This window comes from Mesoplodon mirus, assembly GCF_964341445.2.
Source record: "Mesoplodon mirus genome assembly, chromosome: 20".
NCBI lineage: Eukaryota > Metazoa > Chordata > Mammalia > Artiodactyla > Ziphiidae > Mesoplodon > Mesoplodon mirus.
In genome coordinates this window covers 34845966-34865159 of record NC_138996.1, presented here as the reverse complement: position 1 = coordinate 34865159, position 19194 = coordinate 34845966, and the positions used below count along the sequence as shown (strand labels likewise).

The following is a 19194-nucleotide window of genomic DNA, read 5'->3' as shown; positions in this document are numbered from 1 at the left end:
ACTTAGCATCTCAACGCTGTTCAGCCTTCCCCGGGGTCCGTGAAAACAATAACATCAACCCAAGTTGGTCTTCTCGCCATTTCCAGTATTTGTTCTTCCTCCTGGCGGTGGACACACTCGGGGTGTGACCATTGTGTATAGTATCAGAATGGCAGGTGTTAGGGGACCACCGTGAAGTGATCCACACAAAAAGATGTGTTATTATAAGAAGCTCGGAAGTAAAGAAATTATCCTAGTATCGCTAACTTTCTGCCATCTGATACCACTCTGAGCTTGAGTTTCTTCAAAAAAAGAACAGGGTACCTACCTTCAGTAGGCTGTCACGAGATTAAACGAGCTGATGTCACCAGGTCATGTGCACCTGGTAAATGCCAGCTGCTATCCTGACCGCCGGCAGCATCCTGCCTCTGTCACTTTACGGTAACAACGACACCACCACAAAGGGGAGAAAGAGGCTTTCTCTGTTTTGAACTCTCGTGACTGATGTCATACGAACAGTATCCTTTTTGCAAGAAGTCTGTAGACTTTTTAAAGAAACCAGCAAAGTATGCTGGCGTCCAAGGAGAGCCGAAAGCCCCCCCTTGTTTGGGAAGAGGTGAGGGAGTGGTGCTGGGCTATCTCCACAGCTGCTGTGGTTGACCTGTGTTCCCGGTTTAGGATTTTGAATCACTTAAAATTGGAATGGATAGAGAAAGGGTCCCAAATAAGTAGAGAGAGTTGTTTCTTCACCAGATATTTTTATCCTTTTTTCCCCCTCATCCAGAGACCATTTATTTTAATGGTAGTGGTATTTCAGGTGAGGAAGGGAAAGGAAAAGTAGCATACTATCAGACTACAACTGTAAAAGCTAAGTGGCATAGGGCAGGCTAATCATGTAGCAATAAATAAACGATACATATTAAACATCGTCCAGTTAGAGGGAAAGCACATATAGATTTATTGTGCTTGTCATAACCGAGAAGGGAACCGTATTTGAAAATATGGACACTTAATTACACATCCCCAAATGAACAATTGTTTTTGAGGGGGTGGTGTTCTGATTAGTGTTGATTCTTTAATTTGTAATATAATTATCCCAACCATCACTGCTTTTAAGAGCATTTCACTGTTGAAGTTAAGTTAAAACCAGTTCGGGTCAGGAATTCCTGTTACTAATACTTTCTTGAATTAAGACTGAATAAGTTTATTTTATTTTATTTTTTTAGGAAATTTAAGAACCTATTCCTTAGTAGCTAAAAATAATAAGGAATTTCATACACAAAAACCAAATGTTAAACATAGATAATTGGCTTGTGGTCGGAATCTGATTATTTTATGTTACTCAGCAAAATATCTTCTCTCCAGCAGCATTTTTGTACAAGTATTTCCCATTAAGACCATTTTGCTTAGAGAAATTTGAAGCTCCATCTGTATGTAATAATTTTTCAAGATTCCGAAGACTAGATAGTAGTTAATAAAACTCAAAAGAATTCTTGAATTATCTTCAAACTAATGTTTATAATTATCCAGCAAATAAACAAGAGTTGATAATATCTTGTTGATTCTACAAGTCTAATGGCAGAGAAAGTGCTTGCAGGAGCCCAGAGGAAACGATACCTCTTAGGAATTTTGAATCTTTTCTACCAAGATGTGCAGGTTGACTAGTTAACCCCAGACCACCCGCCGTTTAATATTCATATAGTTCCTGCCATTGTCTTCTATATAAAAACAGAACATACAGAAGAGTAACGTTGCTCTTAGCTTACTGAAAGCTGAAGTGGTAATAATAAGTTTAACCATAAAGTCTGACTGTTTTAGTGGGCTCATGGCATTACCTGTAAGCACAATGGGGCACAAGTAGGGTGGTTTAGGAGAAGAAGCCACGTACGATTTTGGAGCTGAGTGTTTCTACAGAGAGGTACTCAGCCACCTGAGTGGCCACCTGCCTTTTACAAGCACACTTGGCAGCTGTCCTTTTCCATGTTGAAAGGACGTTCATTGTCTTACAGAGTGAAGATGTGCCTTGAGGTATAAAGTCAGATCTTTTAACCTGATGAGACTGAGCGGAGTTACGATCTCTCGTGTGGGATAATAGTACAGAACTTGATACGCATGTTTCTGGTACCATGATTAAAATGAAGTATAATGATAGTCCCTGAGTACCGAGACGTCTTACAGTGTCCAGCACACTTGTGCATTCATCATCCTGTTTGAAACACGTAATCCCTGAGGTCCCTGCTGTGGGTAGGAAAACCGTACGCTTCTGAAGGTACACTGTGAGGGTTTTAGCGAGTTAATAACTTAGTTGGATAATCAAGGTAAGGGGTCACTAAACAAATGTACAGTTCATCATGCTTAAAAAAAAAGTCATTTACTAAGTGAAAGAAGGCAATTTGAAAAGCCTACATACTGTGTGGTTGCCACTATATCACATTCCGGAAGAGACAAAACTATGGAGACGGTAAAAAGATTCGTGGCTGTCAGTGATTGGAGGAGGTGGGGATGAAGAGGCGGAGCACGGAGGACTTTCAGGGCGGCAACACTGCTCTGCGTGGTTCTGGAATAGTGGATCCGGCGTCGGTACGCGTTCGTCCAGACCCATCGAACGTACACCACCAAGCGTGAACCCTGATTATCGGCTGTGGACCCTGGGTGATGACGTGTTCGTTGATTGTAACAGATGTACCATCTGGTGGGGTCATTGGTAACGGGGAGGCTGTACGTGTGGGGGGCAGTAGGGAGTACGTGGGAGATCTCTGTACCTTCCCCTCACTTTGGCTGGGAACCTAAAACTGCTCTAAACAATTCAGTCTTTTTTTAAAAACTATCATTTGCTACCTATAAGGAGGACCAAATGAAATGAAAAGCTTGCATTCCGTAGCTTCAGCCTGCACCAGTTAACCTAGCCAGCTCTCCCTGGCTGTATCGTTGTTTCATGGAGACACAGAGACGCAGGAAAATAACAAGCCCGCCCCAAGGCACGCTTGTTAACAGTGATGGCATGGACTTCACGCGTAAACACAGTTTCTTTTAGATTTAGATTTCTTGGAATCTGACCAAGTGTGTCCAGGAGATCTCTTCTTTTGGTAGAGAACCGCTTTATTCCAAACTCAGGAGAGCGGGAACACATCATTCCCTTTGCTGTAGTTTGGCTCAGTTCCTGGGGCTGCCTTGGGCCAGAAGTGAAACCCCTGGAATGGTCTCAGTTTTTTTCACCTCTGTCCTTTTGCTTCAGGGTGGTGGTCTTGAGGGCCCCAGAGGCTCCCCAGACAGAGGGAAGGGAGCAGCTCCCGGTGTAGGAAGACTGTCAGACTAACTGTCCTTACCAAGTCCCACACGACTCAGCAGGTTATACCAAAGGCGTGGCCTGCTTCCTGAGGGTTCATGACATTAGACACCTTTGCTGTTGACCCCAACCACCAGGGTGTGCTTCTGGCGGCCAAAGTGGAAATCTCCCAGGTGAAGCTTGCTCAGACCATTCCTAAATGTTAATTAGCGACATACAGAGGCTGACCCACAATTCTGTTTAACCTTCATCCCCGCAATTTGCTGGAACTGTCACAATGAAGGTGCTAATATGTATGTCCTGAGTACTTATCTTAAGATGGGGAGATGTCAGTGGCAGGTGTCACCAGGCTAATCAGTAGATTAAGTCACCCCGGTGGAATAGTCCCTCTCACATCAAGAAGACTTAATATGTGAGAAAGTGTTCATATGGTCTAGATAGAATGTAACAAAATCGAGAAATGGAGAGGTTGAACGCTTGCTTCCTTTTGAGGCTTGATTAATATTCTCTACCTAAAAGACCAATAACTATTGTGAATATTCAGCACATACAAGCTATGGAAAACTCTAGGAAACTGTGTCAACACAATAAAATAGTGTATTTCCCAAGACCTCTGAATATCTCTTCCCTTAAAAATCACCATTGTCCATGAAAAAATATAAAGTCACATATTTTTTAAATGACAGGTTATATTCTTAATATGTACACTTAGTTTGCTTGATTGCTAGTTTTTTAAGTATTAAACATTGGAAGTGAATACTTGGTAGTGTTAAGTTGTCAGGTTGATAGAAAGATTCTGAAAGTAATTCTCAGCTGGGTAGAAGGGTGCTCAAAGGAAGGAATGAGGCTGATTTTGGAGGAAAGTAATTACCGGCCAGGCACCCCCCAGGCGGGTCCTACAGAGGTTTTCATTAGGTTTGAGTTGAATTGCCAGGATAATGGTTTTAGCTGGTTGAAAGGGTGATGATGGTAAAAGGATCAGGCCCACTTCTCAGAGATTTCTAGTGCATTTCACATCTTTCGTCAGCGGTGCATGCCAAGATTAGGATAAGAAAGAAAGGTGATTTCATGGGCAAAATATCTAATTAAAATATTAATTTAAAGACAGACAGCTAGCACACCTGACTTTCAGTTCAGGTGGCTGAGGAGAGCTCATCCCTTTATTTTCAAACCATATATAAAACAGTCATTTTAATCCTGGTAAATGTGGAAAGTTTTATTCTAAAACAGTACCCATGAATTTTTTTTTTTACTGTAATCAAAAGATTACATCAAATTGTTGAGCTTGACATTACTTTCTCATTTTAAACATTAACAGCATGACGTCAAGGTATTTTTGTTTATATCTATTTGTAGAATGCTAAATGAGAGATACACCCTAGTTGTTTTTTAAAATCAAATAGAGTGTAGGGCAGGTCACACGTTACTTTCCAGGGACTGAATTTTATTTGCCTGGACTTTCAGGTGGTCCTGGGAAATTCAGGCTGTCACCCTCAGTAAACTTCCAGAGAAGGGTTGTTACTGTATGTACAGTTTGTAAGAATTTGTATACTTTCTCTTGGTTATGATATAGTTTGCTTTTACTCTTCTGAACTACAGAGTGGAATTTCATGTGATTACTTTACACACAGGATATTCCCAATTGCTTTTTTTTTTTTTCTTTGCAGCTTTGGCACCAACCCCACATAGGAAGGATTGCGAATGTTACCTGATGACCAGGTTGTCCGCAACCTGGTTGTGCCCCAGAACACCTGTGCTTGTCCTAAGACAGGACTCACAGGTGGTGGCAGTTGCCTCTGTTACTGACTTGGGATGTCAACCAAGTTACTTAACCTCTCAGACCCTCTTCTTTTTTTATTGTTAATAAAATAGATAGGCTTCCCTGGCGGCGCAGTGGTTGAGAGTCCACCTGCCGATGCAGGGGACATGGGTTCGTGCCCCGGTTCGGGAAGATCCCACATGCCGCGGAGCGGCTGGGCCCGTGAGCCAGGGCCGCTGAGCCTGCGCGTCCAGAGCCTGTGCTCTGCAACGGGAGAGGCCACAACAGGGAGAGGCCCGCGTACTGCACAAAAAAAAAAAAAAAAAAAAAAGTCATCCCTCTATAGGCATATTTATGTACTGAGTAGTAAGGTGCTTATTTCAGAATGCTGGAATTATACATAATGTTTTTAATGCGTGTTCTGTATATGTGTTATTTCCTGAGATATCCACCTATTACTGATGGCTTTGGTGATCAGGAAAAATGAGCCTTCTGAAGTAGTTTCAATTGATTGTCCTTTTGTAAAAAAGGTTGCAGCGGAGTGACCATACTGTCTGGCGCTGCTCCCCTCTCCCCTCACCCTCCAACGCTCCCCATCTCCCGCACCCGCTCGCCTGTCTCGTTTCACCCGATGTTCTGTGGGGCACTTATCACCTTCTGACCCACGCGTTCCAACAGGATGCGGTGGTGTAATGCCGCGTATCCCCACCAGGGAAGACCCTAGTCTTTGTATTCGCGCCAAGCACCTAGAGCACTGCCTGGGCACACATGGGCCTTCAGTAAATATTTGTTGAACAAATAAATGAACTTCAGTGACGCCTGCCCTGAACTGGAAACACCCCAAAAGGAGTGGGAGTGGTAGAGCAGTGTTCACCCATTTATGTTAACGAGCTAAGAACTAACACGATATTCAGATTCACTCACGCTTCTCCCAGTGATCTTCTGCGGTCTTTCCAGCCCCATGGAAAAGTCTGCTTTTTGTCAGAGGAGGGATGTGCGTGCTTTTCCGTGTTTGTTTTTCCTCTCTGAGTAACCCATGCAAGACTCCTACACTGCAGAGCACACTGATATTCCCTGACCCGTGTTCATGAGTGATTTTTAAATAGGTGGGATTATATCCACCATGTCTGTGTTCTAGAGGTGTTTCTGGGGCTAAATGAGGTAAGGTATGGAAAGTGCTTTAAAATTATTCAGTGCCACTTGATTGCCATCCCCCAATAACTACTATTGCTTTAGTGATAAAAGTGTCACTGGAAAGTTGACTGGCTCTCTTTTTATCAGAAAAGTTCTAGAAAAATTTAGAAGAAAAATATTATCAGGTTCCTTCAAGCCAAAGAAGGATGTAGTGAAAAGAGAAAAAAAAAAAAAAAAAATATATATATATATACACACACACACACACATACACAGTGGACCCTTGAACAACATGAGTTTGAACTGCACGGGTCCTCTTATACCCAGATTTTTTTCAATAAATACATACTACAGTACTACACAATCCACAGTATTTAGTATATATATATATGACATATATATATAGATAGATGACTCATATTTATATTATATTTTATAGGTATAGATGTGTATAATGTTATATAATATATACTTTTTGTATACATTTATAATAAGTATGTATACATATATAATTATTATAAGTATATATGTTCATAGTTATTATAACAGAGAATAGTTTGATGAGTTGTCACTATCAGTAAGTAATATAGATGCTCTGCAAACTATGAGCATCTGATCTGGAAACAATCTGCACATGTTCATGATTCATTGCCTATACCCTCTTGATCTCAACCCAGGAAATCCACAGCTGTCCAGGCCCTGGTACCATTTGGTGTCCAGAATATGGAACAATATAAGCCACCTCCTTTTTGTCAAAATAGCCATCCCATTTACTGCTCCCTTTCCTGTGTTGATAGGTGATAGATTCCATCACAGGTAGTCTCTCCTTTTTCTCCTTCCCCCCATGTCTCCTTTTCTCTCTAATATATACACACACCCCTTTAGTCCATATTCTCCTTTTCCTTAGTCTCCCAAATTTTGCTCTTTTCCCCTAAATAAAATCTTTCTTTCAACCTCTTTTCATGTCACTTGTGAGCCAAAAAGAAAAAAAAGAAAAAGATTCTGATCACTGTATAATACCACTGTACAGGTTTTAAGAAGAAGGAAATTCGTTCATTTTGATATTAAATTTGTCACAGTAAAGGGCTAGTATACATCTCTAAGTGTTCATCTTGAAGAAAGGGGCTGAAGTTTAAGAGGAAGGAGAATTTACATCCTATCTTCTACTGTTTTAAAGGTTTGACTTTGTAATTTTACATGGCCCATATATTACTCTCATATTTTTATTTTATTGTTAAGTTATCCATATGGTGGTAGGGTTGATTGGAACTGTTGTTCTTGAATTAAAAATATACAAAGTTTCAGTTATTTTATGGATTAAAATAAGCACTATTTTAACCCATAAAAAAATGGGCCAGGGGCCTCCCTGGTGGCGCAGTGGTTGGGAGTCCGCCTGCCGATGCAGGGGATGCGGGTTCGTGCCCCGGTCTGGGAGGATCCCATGTGCCGCGGAGCGGCTGGGCCCGTGAGCCGTGGCCGCTGGGCCTGCGCGTCCGGAGCCTGTGCTCCGCAACGGGAGAGGCCACAGCAGTGAGAGGCCCGCATACAGCAAAAAAAAAAAAAAAAAAAAAAAAAAAAAAATGGGCCAGCTTGAGCATCTGATCACCATTTGTAAGATTAGTATCCTCTTCAAGTTCCATATAGTACAGTAACTGGCTTACAGATAAACTCCTGGATTACAACCTGTTTGTAAACTGTAGAGGACCATATTGGTTAAAATCAACCGATTTTCAAAATACAGTAAGGAGACTATATGGATTATCTAGTGTCTAAACAGAAAGTCAGATATGATGGAAGGTGTATGCACAAGCCCGTTTCCTACTTCGTGACTGCAGGCAAGTCTTCATCTCCCCACAGTGTGACACCTGCATAGTTAACCCAGGATGTCAGACAGCCCCGTTCAATAAGCAGAGGCCACTTGACCATGGCAAACAAATACTGTATATGTACTATATATATATAATATAATCTATATATCGTATATGCATATCTTATATAATATATGTAGTACGCATATATTGTACTATACATCGTACATAGTATATAGTAAACAGTATATTAAACTTGCATTTTCCAACCTTAAATATGTGTACTTCTCTTACCACAGTGAAACTTTAATCATCTCTGCCTTCCTTACAATAATGATATTAATAGATAATTAAATAATAGTAATCATTTTCTTGCAGTCTTAAATAGAAGGTTTAGTCAGCCTATCTGAATGCACAGAATTTGCTTCTAACACTAAGCACAATCATGTTTCATGATTCAGGAGACAGCAAGGCAGTACAGGAATGATGGGTTTATTCCAATACTGTAGTAGAACATTGGCTGTGGATACAGTGGGAGGTTTTTTCTTTCCTTTGTTGAACCAAGCTCTGGTTTGTTTGTTTTTTGTTTGTTTGTTTGGATATACAGCTAAGGAGTGTTTTGCCACCACACATGACCACACACACACACACACACACACACACACACACACACACACACACACACACACACACACACACACACACACACACACACACACACACACACACACACACACACACACACACACACACACACACACACACACGAGTCAGTCCCTGGCAGGGGTGGGGAAGGGGCTGACAGTCTGAGTTCATCTGAGCTTCTCACCATCAGTTTTTCCCACTGACAACAGTTTTGTTTTTAGGAGCAAAACTGGATTGTTCCCTGTACATCAGCTGATGAATACTTCTCATACTTTATTAAAAGGATATAGTAGTATTAATTTTAAAGAAAGAAAAGGATCTCAATTCACGTTTACAGCTCCCAGCCTGTGCTTCTGTCGTGAAAAAAAATAATAAGTAGGATTACGAGGAAATGTTTACATCAACTTAACAGGCACTAGCTTTATTTTTCAAAACACTGTTTTAAAGCACAATAGACTTTGCAGTTGTTGATAACTTTAAAGTATTCATCAGTGTGAAATAACTGTTTATTTCCTTTCCCTGTTTCTTCTGATCGGGAAAAAAAAAAAAAATCTAGTCTCCTAGCAAGATCCAATCCATTTTGCTACGTTCTTTGTCAGTTTTTATAAAGTGTGTTTACTCTCACGGGGGCAGAGGTTTGGAATAGTTGCAGGATTGGCAGGGGAATGGGACATACAGTGTTTTAAGGTCACTGTGGTGTATTTGGCGTCCTAACTATCACGATTTATCTTGTCCTTGTTTAACCGCTAACCAGAGAGCGAGCCTTCACTGTATTGTCCCATTCATGTTCTTGTGCACTCATTCAGAATTCCGACACTTCCTTTGCCTGGCAGACCAAAGGGGCAGAGTGGCATCTTTTGATGATGCGCGAAACAGCTTTTCTTAGTCCAGGCTCCTGGCTGATGCTAACCACTCAGACGCTGAAACGCTAGTCATCTACCCTGAGGTTAACCAGAAACTTGGCCTTATTTTCCTTCTTGACAAGTTTTCTTAAAACCTTAAAAGTGTTTTGGTTTTTTTTTCCCCCTCTCATTTTTAGTGTTGATCAGGGAGAGAAAGGAAATATGGAATCATAAAAAGCAGCCCTAAAGAAAAGGAAATATGCAAAACACAGAATGGTGCTTTTTCTTTCTGTCATAATCTATCAATAGGGGTTTGATTGTGATGTTGATCATTGTGGCTTATCTATCATCCCAGTATATATTATTTTCTCCCTTATGAGAAAAGCAGTGTTTATTGTCACAGGTGACAAAACACAGGAATAAAAAACAAGCAGAGAGGTTACATTCAATCACTTTAGGTGGGTTTCATGTTTGCTTTTTGCCTTCATTCCCAAACCAGAAGCCAGTAAACCAAGTGAGAGCACAAACTGACATTCTCAGGTGCACATTACCCAAGGGCCCACAGGACAGGTGCTAAGCCCGTGAAAAGATAAACATGAAGTCATTCTTGGTGATATTTAGCTAGATGGCTAAAGAAAGAATTTAGAAATACCATTGTGCTACTGTTCAAATATTTACTGATTGAACCTGGAAAGGAAAAAATGTTGGTCACCTCCTGTAGAATTCCTTGTCCCTTTCCTTCTTTAAACAGCGTCTCAAAGAGCAAAAAGAAGGGGGTTATTTATCTGGGAAAGAAATACGAGCTCTGTATATGGGGTTTCAGGTATACCTAATGTGGGCTTCATTAAGCAAATACAACTTAGAGGTCTTGATTTGGAAAAACATTCTTCTCTGTTCCTCAACTGTTTATTTTACGAGATGACTTACCAGTCGGGCAGATTAGAATGTTTACTACGAATGACGTGGCTTTCATCTCTCACCGTGGCCGTCAGCCCTGGCATTAACCGTGCCATGGGGAGCGTGACAACTCAGGGAGAAATGGGAAGTCAGAGTGAGCAGTTGTTGAGGATAGTTTGTCTTCCAAATATTCGAACCTGTGTTGCTGCATACTTTTTAAGTTTAACAATATTATTTGCACATCTATGAATTTTAGGAGATTTTTAAAAGCACCACAGGGAACTTGTTAGGAAAAGAAAGAAAATTACTGGAGAATTTGCTCAGGAGGGATAGTGCTTATAGATACAACTGGTGAGTTTCATATTACAGGGCGAGTCTTTCTGATGCGTTTTTGTTGTTTTCTGTTCTTTGATTTGAAGCGACCCCTCTTGTTACACTGAATGCAGTGCCCAGGGCTTTCATTCATCTCAGCTCGGGACCAGAGTAATAACTTGGTCATTTCCTCTCTGAAGGTAGGAGAGCTAATGAGAAACACAGATTCGGAGCCAAGATCTATTCTGAGATTAAGATAAGGTGTCCTGACAGAAGGTTTATGGTGAAATGAAAGACAGGGGCAAAGTTTTGAATGAGGGGAATCAGCTTGTTGTTAAAGTTCCCATATGGCTTTAAACCGTCACGTTCTCTGCTGTGTAAGCGTTGTGATGTGATGTCATTGTAATAGTTAATGATTAATCTATTTATTGCAATTTGTCTAAACCTCCTGCAGAATATATAGAGTCCACATCAAGCAAAACTCCAGGGTGATTTTGGGGTTTGTATAAATAGCTTTACATGTGAAAACGATGGCTTGTAAAAGAAAAACTGAGCTTTCAGTGTCCTATTTGAGTTAAACTCTCTATAAAAAGCCTGAAACAGTGGGATCGTGGTAACCCCGCTAACACGACCGTCTTGCCACGGCATAACTGCAGCAAAATGCCCTGCACGCCTGCCCCACGAGGGGTCACCTTCAAAGCCCGTGGTGGAACTGAAGGGGCCACAGCGCCGAATCCCCTCGGACGCTTGGAAAACCCACCCCTACCAACAAGTGACAAACCCTCGGGATAAAGCCCCCCAGGTTCTGAGAGATGGAAGGTCTGCTTTATTTAATTTCCTCTTGTTTACCAAGAGCCCCAACCTATTTTAGTAAATAAATTCAGGAAATTGGTAAAGCACTTCACTCCATCCGTTATGGATCAGTAACTAACGTGATTGTCAAGTTTTTCCGGGCTCCGTCACTGCCCTTGCTCACAGCTTCCCTCCCGTGCCTGCAACCGGTTCTATAACGTCCCTGGTAAAAGGATGTAACCGAGTTTAAAGTACCTGCACAAACAGAACAGCCTACACGTTGTGCAGAGAAGTGCGCTTCCTCCGTGCATAAGGACTCCTGACTTAGAGACTTCCCTCCATTGATCCTGGCACTCCCTTCCAGTGAGATCCTTGTCACTTTTCACCCCCGACCACTTTACGCGCAGGACAGACCGCAGCAAGTGGCAGCTCATGCGGAGGCGTCCGCCACCAGCCCTCTCCTGCGCTCATCGCCCCCCGTCCCGCCCCGCCAGGCTGGCTGTGCAGCCCGAGCCGGTCGGGGCCGTGCACGAGGGAGTGGCGGCTCCCTACCTTCATGAGCCACTGGGTGTTGTTCTCCATGATGTTCTCCAGCAGCTGGAGCCTCTGCACGGAGTCATCGTAGTCGAGCGGCGCGTCCCGCTGCACGGCGTTGGGCACGTAGGCGCTGGAGGGCGAGCGGCAGTTGTCCATCTCCGGCAGCAGGAACGTGTAGCTGCAGGAGCCGTGCTGAACCTGATACTGCCTCTTCCCGATGCTGTCCATGCTCTTCCGAAAGTTGCTATAGGCTGCGGCTACGAGCAGATCACAGCTCAGAGTAAAGAAAACAAGCTGCCACATTCTTTCTTTCTGTCGGTAATAAACCACCAGCTCAGCAAACTTCAAGGCGCATGAGACTCCCGGGCGCTAAGCTGCCCTCTCAGACACGGGGCTCTGCGGCCATGGCTCAGGGTCCATCAGTGAAAGTCTCCTCTTCCCTCCTTTCCTGGCAGTGACCTTGATTTCTAGTGCCGTCTTCTCCCCGGTCCCGCAGCAAACTGTCAGATTGCAGGAGGAAGAATAATCCTCCCTCGTGAGGGCTGCATTCGCCTTACGGATCAGCCTCAATGCTCCTTTGTCTCTCTTCCCCCAGATTCTGCGGTGTCAGGATCCGAATCAATCACTTTCTTTTCCTTATATGATAAGTTGATAACAGCAGCCAGACATGTGTAGCTGGCTGCTCCGCCCTCCCGGCTTGTCCGTTATCTTCCTGTAGGGGGGTCACTAGCCAGGCCACAGGAAAAATCTCTGCATGATGTGTATGTCCAGCCAGGACTGTATGCTGCAGAAACCCTCTGGGAAAAACCGATCAGTTACAGGACCCCTGGGTATTGCAGAGGCACCACCCTAATTGAGTATTTCCTAGAGAGAGCTTGTCGGTCTCTTGTGTCTGAAACTGATTTCACAGTGCTAAGCTGGTAAAATATCTGGGGCAATAACTTTAAAGTACAATAAGTTCCTGTTTTTTCCTTTAGGAATAAAAATACTACAAATATGTCAGGACTTTGGTTTATTTTTGTTATTACAAACAAAGAGGAAGGAGTCTCGCTCTTGTAAACGCTTTGCCTTTTCATAGGGAAAATAGTTTCGTTGGTATTACTTGATTTTTGAACCATCAGCCAAGTATGCAAAACTTTCATCTTAAAACAGTGGGATAGGAACATCTCGCTTTATTAAATCGTGTTAGGAAAATCAGTTTCTGAGCTCTGACATTTTATCTTTTAAGCAAAATATCCACTTCAGTATTCAAAGTAAACTTAAAATATACTGGACTGTTTAATGGCCCGCTAAATTATAATCCATAGAGAAATCAGAATTTAAATAAGAGGAGGTTGAGAGAGGCATACCTAAACTTCTCCTTCGCTAGGTCAGGATTTGCTCAAATCCTGTCATTTTGTAACACATTATCCAGGATCAATTACATCAGTCCCGCTCAGTGTTGGACTCAGGCGAATCACTTCTTTTTAGTTAAGCTATAAAGCCCTCATCTGTCAAATTCAGGGGTTGCATTAACTCCCAAGATTTTTCTGTTTCAATTCTGTGGCTCCATAAACCCTCCAGGGTACTTCCTTCAATGGCTGAAGCTTAACGCTTCGGAGATTGACAGTGTGCTTACTCACCGGCCAGCTTGTGCAAGGAGGCGGCCGGGTGGGGGGGACGGCTTGGAGCCCTTGCGGTGGTCTCAACGCCTCAGTGCACAAGGTTTCTCTCCAGGCAGCGGCAGCCTGTTCAGCACTGACCTGATGGGCCTCATCCATCCACAAAGCCAGGGTCGGTCTAATCATGCAAGATCAGATTTCAGGGGACTTTATGATTTTAATTCTTGGATGACTGAGATTTGTATAGTGAATTGTTTCAAGAGACCTAATAATTTTACCTTTAAAAACGTACCTCCTGTGCACGGCCTGACTCTGAGGTTACCTCCAGAGCAGGGGTTCTTGACCCAAGGTCCCCGGACAGAATTCCTGGGGTCCACGAACTTCGACAGGAAAAGACATCTTTATTTTTCACTGAAGTCTCACTGAAATATAGCCCTTCTTTTAGCTGTGAATAGGTCAGAAACAACAGTGGTCAATAGCTATGGCTTTCTCACAGATAGGAATTGCAGATGTTTTTATTACGATATCTCAAGCTATTACGTGCACTCAGCACTACATTGTCATTTGATCTATCCCAAGATCCTGTTATTTAATCTCCAAATAAAACAGCCCGTGTCATTTTCTGAGAAGGGGTTTGTAGACTTCCCCAGACTCTCAAAGGGCTCAGTGGCTCAGGAAAGCTAGAACCTGATTCTGGCACATGGTTTCCACTAAAGGAACGAATTAAAGATGATATACTCATTCAGACTGCTAACTGTAGGTGGACGCATGTAGGATTTGAGATGGGACCAGTGTTAGAACCCTGATTCACTGAGATCTGAAGCAAATGCTTAACTTCTCTAAGCCTCAGTGTCCCTACTTGTGAAATGAGCTGGTTCTTTCTCAGTAGCGCCTTTAGAGTTATAATGATACAGACTAATGCATGTTACTTAGGAGTATTACTCTCCTTTCTTTATCAGCACTTCCCATTAAGTGAAAATCAGTTCTTGCACCATCAGATATTATAACTGTGTTATTCTCTGGCTGAACATGAAGCAGAAACATGGGGCGCACCTCTTTTCTTCTAAGTTTCTTCCTCGTCTGAAAGCGCATAGTATAAGGCATTAATATTGCATATGTGGTTTTAAAAATCATCCATCTGCCTCCCAGGCAGATATGGTGGTTTAAAAAGAAGCCACAGGAAGAGCGTGTACCACAAATACTCCTTGTCTTCTGGGTACTGGGGAACATGACACAGTGTCAGACATAAATAAGCAAATAGAGGGAGGGAGACCCCCTCACCAACGGGCTGTGGTGAGAGGATGGTGAGAACAGCCAGCAGGAAGACAGCATCGCTTCCAAGGGCACTGGTCCTGCAGGCAGTTGGTTTGGATGTTCCTTACCCATCCTCTCAAGGTCAGATGTGCGGTGAGCAGCTCTTTGTAGGCACCTAAATGGGAATTCTTACCCAGGAGTTGGGGGGAGGCTCTAGCTAGACCAGGGCTTGGCAAACGTTCTCTGTAAAGAGTCAGATAGTAAATATTTCAGGTTTGCGGGCCACACGGGCTCTGTCACAACGACTCAAATCTGCCGTCATGGCATAAAAGCAGCCGGAGACAGTCCACAAACGATGGGAGGTGGCTGTGTTCCAACAAAGCTTTATTCATGGACACTGAAATTTGAATTTATTATAATTTTGACATCATGAAATAGTCTCTGGATTTTTGTCAGCCTTTTAAAAATGCGAAAACCATTCTTAGCTCACTGGCCGTTCCAAAGGGACCACGGGCTGTAGTCGGCTGACCAGAGGGAGTCGCCAGGGGCTGTGACATGGTCGCAAGGCCACTCTCAAGGCACAGCCGGTGTAGACAGGGAGCCTCCCGTGTCTCGAGCACCGCCCGGCTTCTTCAAGAGTCGAGGAGTGTGAGACAGGCCAGGGAAAAGGGACTTAGGGAAGGAGCAGGAATGTTTGACCACAAAGACTGTGCCACTTCGAAGCTGGATCGAAACTGCAAGACGAGGCAGATGCACTAGGAGAACGGACCCCAGGGTGCACATCCCACCTGTGCAGGGATAGCGCGGGCAGGGCCCCAAGCAGAAGCCGATGCCTTCCGTTGTCAGGGCCGGACACGGGGCCGAAACGAGGCGTCACTGAGGAAGCATAGAGGAGATGCTCCAGTCCGCTGTGGCCAACGTGGGAGAACCAGTGGGAGACCCCAGATGGGGGCAGAGCTGGGTGGGGGGCTCTGAGGGCAGACCGGCGCGAAGACCGGCCCCCCTCGGTTACGGACCCCCCCACCCCGTACTTGTTTGTTTCCTAAGCACCAGGCAACCGGCAGCTGCAGGCTACTTCCATCCAGGCCTAGGGATGGAGGCTAAACACAGCCTTGACTGTGGTTCTCAGAGCTGTTCAGTTTCAAAGAGAATCTTGAGTTTCCTTCAATGACTTGCTGACAGGACCGCTAAAGGCAGATGGGGCTATCAAACGAGAAATATTATTGTAGCCTTCCCCAAGCTGCCTTCCTGCCCAACCAATTTTTTTTTTTTTTTTTTTTTTGTCCAAACAGCTCTGCCGAACAGCTGTGTGTGATGCTGTTTATTTTCTCAATAACGTTTGTTTTCTCCCCCATACTGTATGTCATCAGCTGAAATTTCGGAGGCTTCCATTTAATCACCTTAGCACACACGGCCTCAAGTTCTCCTTTTCCGCTTTGCCATCGTGAGGTAAATCTTCATCGGATGGCGCCAAAAAGACCACGTGACCCTCTTCCCTGAAAGAAAGAGGTCAGCCTTACAGAGAACTTTGACGAAGGCCCCTCTGTCCTGTGGAACAGAAGGCCTAACATGTGGTGAAAGCCCAAGCATCTCCCACTGGTCACGGCCCCAAAAATGTAGGTCACATGTCGACGTGGATCCACTTCTGTCTGGATCATGGCATCCGACTGACCCCAACCTTCCTGAGGCTGCAGGTCACCCAGAGCCACCTGTGAGGCTCTCTCTGTGTAAGGGTGGCCCTGGAAGCCAGAAACCAAGCTATGGTGCCAACTGTAAAGCATTGCAAAGTGGGGCAGCCCCCAGGGCGTGGAGCACCAAACAGGATCTGGGGAGGCCTGCATGACTTCTGCTCTTTCCAGGGAGCCAGTTTAATACTCAGTATCTACCGGAATACGTATACGGGCGGACGAAGGAAGCGATGGAAGTGGACCGGCTGGCCCAGGGAGGCGGGGCTGAGGGCGTTCCTGCCTTCTGAGGAACCAGCATCGTGGCAGCTGTCCCCGTTGAAAGCCCGTAGCTAATTGGAAAATATGGGGTCACCACTCAGACGTGCTTGGAGAGGCACACTGGTCTCCCGCATCTATTGACGTTCTGTGCCAGGGTCTTTCTCCATCGCATCTGGGCACGTCCCCGGACTCGGTCTCACACCTGCCCGGTCACCATCACGCAGTGCAGTGACCGCCGTCCTATCACCACTGGCCGCAGCCCTTGGAGACAGTGACTGGGGCCAGCTCCGGGGCCGGCACGGGCTTAAGTTCTGGAAAGTGCTGTGTTGATGTAGGAGTTCTCAGTGCCGACATAGCCCACGAAGTGAGGCTGGGGCGCTCCTGGGCTTTGGCCGTTTTCAGGCCGTTGGGCTACTTGGGGTTCCAGGCCCCTGGCAGGCTGGGGCCGGAGGGGCTTTAGCGGCATCGCACTCATCTGCCTCCCTGTTCCGGCCTCTTTAAAAGTGGCTAAATTAGATCAACATGTTTACAACTTAGTGTGCAGCGCACGGGGAAACCATTAGGAAGTTCACTGGACATAAAATTGTTGCTGAAGGAGAAGTTATTCTTACGACTTTTTTTTTTTTTTCCGAACTGTGGGCAGCAGCTAATGAGAGCTGGAGAAGCAGCAGCCACGATGGGCAAAAAGGAGAGAAAGGCAAAGGAGGGAGGGAGGGAGAGGGGAAGGGAAAAGGAAAAGGAAAAAATGAGTATTGCAGCTTCCGAAAGCAGGCTGCCTCCGTGGTGATTCACAGAAGGGCTCTTTCCACTGCATTCTGATGTTTGTCGAACTGAACCTGAAGAACCGCAGGTGGCGTCTGGAGCCGTTTTGCAGAAGCTTTGGCGCGGCCTCTCCCCAGAGCTACTGACCGCGTGGAACCGGTATTAAACCCTGAGTCTGGCGGGCTGCGAAGGATAATCCCCAGCCGTGGGATTTGAAAACAGTACCAAAGAGAAAGCCCCTTAAAGTTACCGTAAAAACAGGAAAAAGAGTAAAAGCGTAAATATCAACACGCACACGTGTAGCCGTGGAAGGTAAATCTCGCCCCTACGACGGACGTGGAAACCACGGCTCCGTGAGGCCAGATGACAAGGACTCCGTGAGACTTGCTTGTGCCTTTCTTTTACATTCATGGATTTAAGGAGAATTTAAAGCAATGGGTTTCTTTACCCCGCTTTTACCATGGCAAAGATCAACCTTCTTTGGAGACGCTGGCTGTCGCCTCTGTGCTGCACAAACACACACCCCGGAGACAGAACCCATTTCACTGCCAGACCTTTGGTGGCCTTTGGTCACCTGAGCTGGGGCAGCCAGTCACAGACGGGGCCACCGCGTGCCCGCTTTAGTATCCTGGACCCGTGGCATCTGTGAGCAGGGATAGTCTGCTCAGAAGTGCACACGGCAATGCAGACTTCCAGTCAGATTGAACTCACTGAGGACGGGATCTCTGGAAACCCAGCCTCCTGTCTGACCGCATTATGTGCTTCATATATCCATGCCTGCCACCTTTCCGATTTTCTGGCGTTGACAATTTTTTGCTTTCTTTGCCTCTTTAATTTCATCTGTTGTAGCTGGCTACAAGAGTGTGATATACCTTTGAGAATACCTAGTTTCTGAAATGAAGTATGATGCCTAGTTTAGCACAGTTCCCTGTGCTAGTTGCAATTAAACACACAGCGTTTGCCATAAAATAGCTGGCCCATTCTATTTAGAGGAAAATTGTCATCCACTTAGAACAGGGCATTGGCTCCATAGAATTCACCTTTACAGGAGGTGAGGAAATGTATATTTTGTTAAAATAAGTGCCTGCCTGCCAGAGGAGGAGAAAAAGCCTTTGCCAGATGTGTTTTCAGGCAATTTCCTTTCCTGGGAAACAGCCATTTCCCCTGCATGACCCTCGTGTTTTCATTCTCAGAGCAGACAGAGTAAGTGCCGGGCAGTAAAGGGCAGAGGCCTAGATACCATCGCCTTATCTGGGACAATTATCTTCCTTCTCGCAGCTGCGTAACTTCTGTTTGACAGGGAACCATAGGAATCTACGTGTCAGGGGTTAGTATTGATGGAAGAATCAGAGTTAATATGGAGAAAAATCTTTTATTTGTCATTCTTATTTAGGTTATTGGCTGTCATTCTTAATTTAGGTTAGCTTAATTAAAAAGGTACCAAATATTCATTCTGACTTATCTGAGTGTTTATTGTGACATTATGTCCGAAAGACATTTAGAGAGGACAGTTTTGTCTTGTTTTGTTTTTTTAAAGGAAACCTGAAAGATTCCTGAGTCTTTTACAGTTTGTACGGCCATGAACCAGCACAGCATCTGCTCAAGAAAGTTTGTTTTGTAAAGCCACATTGTATACAATA

General features: G+C 44.4%; 2 protein-coding genes across 4 annotated transcripts in view; one reads left to right on the top strand and one right to left on the bottom strand.

The window, feature by feature from the left end:
• Window positions 1–12920, bottom strand: part of ANGPT2 (angiopoietin 2) — a 56754-nt gene extending 43834 nt beyond the window's left edge. For both annotated transcript variants that reach the window (XM_082608554.1, XM_082608555.1), the window contains exon 1: window positions 12007–12920. In XM_082608554.1, coding sequence (XP_082464680.1) covers window positions 12007–12294 — 288 coding nt within the window. In that variant the 5' untranslated portion in view covers window positions 12295–12920. The remainder of the gene's footprint in view (window positions 1–12006) is intronic.
• Window positions 1–19194, top strand: part of MCPH1 (microcephalin 1) — a 226427-nt gene that overhangs the window by 141281 nt on the left and 65952 nt on the right. The gene's annotated exons all lie outside the window — the stretch shown is intronic.